Below are 5,548 nucleotides of genomic sequence, written 5' to 3'. Positions count from 1 at the left end.
AAAAAAAAAAAAAAAAAAAACTTAAAGGACAGCACACTCCGGTGAGAATGTGGAGCAAGGGGAGCACTCTTCCACGGCTGGTGGGAATGCAAACCTGTACAACCACTGTGGAAATCAATGTGGTGGTTTCTCGGAAGATTGGGACTAGTTCTACCTCAAGGCCCAGCTATACCACTCCTAGCATATACCCAAAAGATGCTCCACCATTCCACAAGGACACATGCTCAACTGTGTTCATAGCATCTTTATTTGTAATAGCTAGAAACTGGAAACAACTTAGATTTCTCTCAACTGAAGAATGGATACAGAAAATGTGGTATATCTTCACAATGGAATACTACTCAGCTATTAAAAACAACATCATGAATTTCACAGGCAAATGGATAGAACTAGAAAATATCATCCTGAGTGATGTAACCCAGATCCAAAAGGACATGCATGGTATGTACTCATAAGTGGATATTAGCCATAAAGTACAGGATAACCAGCTATAATCAACCGACCTAAAGAAGCCAAATAACAAGGAGGGCCCAAGGGAGGATGGTTGGCTCTTTCTCAGACAGCGAAACAAATAGGTATCAGAGGTCGATAGAAGGAGGTTACTAGGTAGAAAAGAGGATGGGATGGGGGGGGGGGATCATATGTAGGGGACAGAGAAAGGAGATCCACTAGGGGGTGGGGACAATCTCTAGGACATGCCAGGGACCTGGGATGGGGAGAGGCCCAAGAGGGCCTAATGAAGAAACTCTAGCTGAGATTCCTAGCAGTGGGGGATATGGATCCTAAAGTGGCCACTATAGCCAGGCAGGACTCCCAGTGGAAAGATAAGGACAGCAACTCACCCCCAAAGCCCAAAATGTGTCCTGCCTACAAGATGTACAGGGACAAGCATAGAGCAGAAGTGGAGGGAATGGTCGGGCAGTGGTGGCACACGCCTTTAATCCCAGCACTTGGGAGGCAGAGGCAGGACGATTTCTGAGTTCGAGGCCAGCCTGGTCTACAGACTGAGATTCAGGACAGCCAGGGCTATACAGAGAAACCCTGTATCAAAAAAAACCAAAAAAAAAAAAAAAAAAAAAAAGGGTGGGGGGGGGGGGGGGGGGGGGGAATGGCCAACCAATGACTAATCCAAATTGAGACCCATTCCATCCATGGGCAAGAACCAATCTCTGATACTATTAAGATACTCTATTATGCTTGTAGACAGGAACCTAGCATGACTGTACTCTGAATGGCTCCACCCAGCAGCCAACGGAAAAAGATGCAGAGACTTGCACCCGAACATAAGATGGAGCTCAGGAAGTCTTAAGGAAGAGTTGGGAGAAAGATTGAGGGACCTGAAAAAGACATGGACTCCAAAAGAAGAGCAGCAGAGTCAACTAACCTGGACCCTTGGGGTCTGCCAGAGACTGAATCACCAAACAGAGAGAGAACTTGGGTTGGACTTAGGCCCCTGCTCATATGTAGATGAGCGGCTTGGTCTTCATGCGGGTCCCCCAACAATTTGAGCAGGGGTTGTCCCTGAGCCTGCTGCCTGCCTGCCTGTGGATCCCTACCCCTAAATCCCTGACAGCCTTATCTGGCCTCAGTGGGAGAAGATGTGCCTAGTCCAGCAGTGACTTGATGTGGGGACGGGGAATTCATACCCAGAGAAGTGGTTTCTCCTTCTCAAAAATGGGGAAGGTGGAATGGGGGGGCAACAGACTTGCGTGAAAGGAGTACTGAGAGGAGAGGAAGGGCTGATATTGGGTTGTAAAGAGAATAAATTTAATTTTAAAAAAGAATATTATCCAAAAATAGACCCCCCAACTTCTTTTTTCTAGCAGCCCCCCCCCCCCCCAGTGGCTGACTTAACCTAGTGCTTCAAGCATTCTAGCTAGGCAGGCGCTCTACCATTGGGTTACAGCCCTAGCGTACTTCCTCCCCAGTCTATGTTGGTTCCATAAAGATGAAGATTTTGGTCAGGTGGGGTTCACTGTTGTGTCCATGCCAGAGTCTGACATACAGAAGGCGAGTAATGAATGATGCGTGAAAAGGTAAGGCAGAGAGAAGGTAAACAAACAAGGGAGAAAGAAACCCAGCAACGTGAACCACGAGATGACCAGTTTTCATCCGCTGCTCTGGACAGGGCACCCGCCAGCTAGCACTGCGCATGCGTGCTCGAGCACAGTTCCCCCCCCCACCCCCACCCCGCCCCCCACCACTACCCCCACCCCAATACTCCTCGCCTAAGAGACCGGGTAGAGCAAGCAGCTCCTGCGCAACCTGAGTGAGTTCTGGTTCTGACGACCGGAAGGGAAGGGACAGAATTCAGCGGAGACTCTAGGACCCCCGAAAGCCGCGCCCTAAAAGGCGTTCCCAGCATGCCTTACGCCGCTCCAGTCAAGCGCAGTACTCCACCTCCCAGAGGCCCTTGCGCGGAGCCGCTCCGCAGCCGCGCCTTTGTGAGCTCTACCGGCGCCGCGAGATCGAGCCCCGGCCCCGGCCAGATCTGCCTCGGCGCCGAGTGAGAGGTGACGAGGACTGAGGAGACGCTCGGTGAGGAGCAAGGTACCGCGTGGGGGAATGTGTAGTGGGTGCAGAGTGACCATGCGAGACCACGCCACCGTATATGAGGGGCCTATTATGATTGTAAGGTTGCAACTGTGTGAGACTGAGGCGGTGACAATGTATGTGACATTATAAGACAGCACCCCATAATGGGGGGAGCCTATGACTGTGAGAATGGATATACATGAAACTGAGAGGGAGGCTTGTGCCAGTGTGTGATAGCCTAGGGGATGTGTGTGGGGACCTGAGTGACTGTGGCTGAGCCTGCACACTGTGTGAGACTGAGGTGGTTATCATGTGTGTGACAGTATGAGAACCACCCACTTGCATGAGGGGGCCTGTGACTGAATACTCTGTGAGACTGAAAGATTGTGACAGTGTATGTGATTGTACCGGGGAGGGATCAGTTGAGTGACAGTGTTAGACCGGATCACTGTGTATTAAGGACTTCTGACTGTGAGACTAAATACTGCCTGAGACCGAGGCTGTGACATTGTGTGTGACAGAATGTGACAATATAAGGGATCATGTGGGAGAATGTGTTTGAAGACTCATGACAGTGAGACCCCACACCGTGTGAGGGGGTCTGGTACTGCATACACTGTGTAAGACTGAAAGGCTGTGACAGTGTGGGTGACTGCACAGAGGAGGGTGTATTATATGTGAGCACTTTGGAGTGGGGATCTGAGTGGCAGTGTCAGACCACACCTTGTGTACGAGATGCCTGTGGCAGTGAGACTGAATACTGCTTGAAACTGAGGGGTTGTGACAGACCGTGTTGACTGTATATGACAGCATGTCGGGGAATGTGTTTGGAAACCCATCTGACAGGGTTGAAACCAAGCCACTTTATTGTGAAGGCCTGGGGCTGAATACTTTTTGAGACTGTGCCAAGAGTACTGTCAGGGCCTGTAACAGTTTGTGAGACTGAATGCTGGCTATGACATAGAGTGAGAGGCTGGGACAATAGGTGTGGCACTATGAGACCATGTCACAGTGTTGAAGGGCCTATGATGGTGTATGAGACTGTGAGATCCCATAAGGATGTGTGTGACTACACAAGACTATGCCACAAGGTACAAGGGGGTCTGTGACAGTGTGTGGAATGTGGGGATAAAGACTCCATGAGTGGCTTTGAAGACTGCATTTGGGACTATGTGATATGATTACAGCAAGACTTTTGCTACCAGCTGGGATGGAGCCTGTGACAATGTATGGGCCCAAGTAACAGTGTATAGGGCTATTTCATTGCATCTAAGACAGTGTAACTGTTTGAGACAGACAGTGCTGGAGAATATGTGACAGTGTGAGATATCATAGGGCGAGGGGGGGGCATTAGTAGGGTACCCTGATCCTGGTCCACTGTCTTCTAGATCACATGGTCCCTTTGCTACCCACTCTGTGCAAAGTAGCTTCACTTGATGGCCTACATCTCATCCTTATAAAAAGGGTGGAGATATACTTCCTTTTAACGTCATCTGTACACTATAAATTCCAGTCTAGTTTCCAGTTTGGCACAGTTATTTTCTCAACTATCGCCTTGTGTATCTTCAATGATGAAAACCTTCATGTGTGAAAGGTGGAAGATTCTTATCTAATAGTGCCAGTCTTAAATTGCTCAGACATAAGTGAAAGAGATAACTTAGACATAAAATATATGTTGAGTCCCAGAACTATATAGTACATAGGAAAAGCATTGTTAAATGTAAGGATACCTCAAATGCATGTCTGTGGAGGGAGGAGAAGGACAGAGGTGTGATGCTGGGGCTGCAGGGTACACCTGGAACTTACAGTTTCCTTTTTCTGTCCAGTTTACTTTCTTAGGACATCTCCCTGCTCCCAGAAACACAGGCACACATTCTTGAAGCTTTAACACCATGTCCAAGGTAAGAAGTGTTTCTTTTTCCCGGAAATGCCACCTTATTTATCAGTCAGGCTAAACCAGCACTTTGATGTCAGAAATTCAGCAGCCTGACAAAATCTCCTTTCTCCAGTGACTTGCTCTTGTTCTCCACTGCAACACGAGAGATAGTCCCCCAAGACTAAGCTAAGAGCACCCTTTCCCCCGGCCAGCAAGGACTCAGTTCAGCCTCGCCTGTGGGTTCAGTGCTCTTAGGAACTAACTCTAAGAGGCAAAAATACATTTTTTGGTGGGATTATGTAAGCTCAAATTGTGGGCATTAGAGGTGTAGATGTGTGTGGTAGCTCTTCTCTACAATCTCTGGTTTGAGAGGAAATAGGAGGGCTTTGGGGAGTCCAGAGTTCGGGCATTGTTCAAGTTGATTTTCAGAAATCCGATGTATCAAATTGGGGATGGTGTTGTTTTGTTCCCCAAGACAGGGTTTCTCTGTGTAGCCCTGGCTGTCCTAGAACTCGATCTGTAGGCCAAGCTGGCCTTGAACTCACAGAAATCTGTCTGCCTCTGCCTCCCAGATGCTTGCACTACCACCACCCAGCTCAAACCTTGATGGCTAAAGTGCATCTAGGCTCAGGCAGCGTTTTCCTTAGTACGTCAGGAGCTTTGAAGAGTAATTGTTTATGAGAACAGTAATTTCTTCTTTTAGAGATACTCTGAGTTAGTAGTAGTCCACAGCTGACATACTGGGCAATCCAGCTAATTAATTAAATTGTAATGGGGAATATATTGACATAGCGACTTATGTAGCCCAGGCTGGGGTTCAACTCATTCCAGCTAAGAATGATCTTGAACTCCCAGTCCTCCTACCTCTGCCTTGGAAGTAAGAGGAAACACTTGAGCCTGTATTTTAAAATATATGTTATTTTTATTTTATGAGTATGGCTGTTTGTTTGCATGTATGTACAACACATGCGTGCACTGCTACAGAAGGTCAGGAACGGGTGTCAGATCCCCGGAACTAGAGTGACAGATGATTGTGAGCTGGCATGTAGGTGCTGGGAACTGAACCTGTGTCTACTGCCACAGCAGCCAGTGTTCTTAACTACTGAGCCATAGCTCCAGCTGATTGTGAGCTGATTG

At 48.2% G+C, this 5,548-nt stretch overlaps 2 protein-coding genes across 4 annotated transcripts in view; one reads left to right on the top strand and one right to left on the bottom strand.

Moving 5' to 3' along the window:
- The window catches only part of Znf667 (zinc finger protein 667), a 76,461-nt gene that overhangs the window by 26,032 nt on the left and 44,881 nt on the right, over positions 1-5,548 (bottom strand).
- Znf583 (zinc finger protein 583) overlaps positions 2,361-5,548 on the top strand; it is a 17,025-nt gene continuing 13,837 nt past the window's right edge. Inside the window, exons 1-2 of one of the 3 annotated variants that reach the window (XM_029479242.1) lie at positions 2,361-2,538; positions 4,362-4,436. In XM_029479242.1, coding sequence (XP_029335102.1) covers positions 4,428-4,436 — 9 coding nt within the window. In that variant the 5' untranslated portion in view covers positions 2,361-2,538; positions 4,362-4,427. Of the gene's footprint in view, positions 2,551-4,361; positions 4,437-5,548 lie in introns of all 3 variants that reach the window. The other 2 variants (XM_029479241.1, XM_021166524.2) reach the window with 2 other exon arrangements.

This window comes from Mus caroli, chromosome 7 (assembly GCF_900094665.2).
Source record: "Mus caroli chromosome 7, CAROLI_EIJ_v1.1, whole genome shotgun sequence".
NCBI lineage: Eukaryota > Metazoa > Chordata > Mammalia > Rodentia > Muridae > Mus > Mus caroli.
This window is presented reverse-complemented; position numbering and strand designations above follow the sequence as displayed.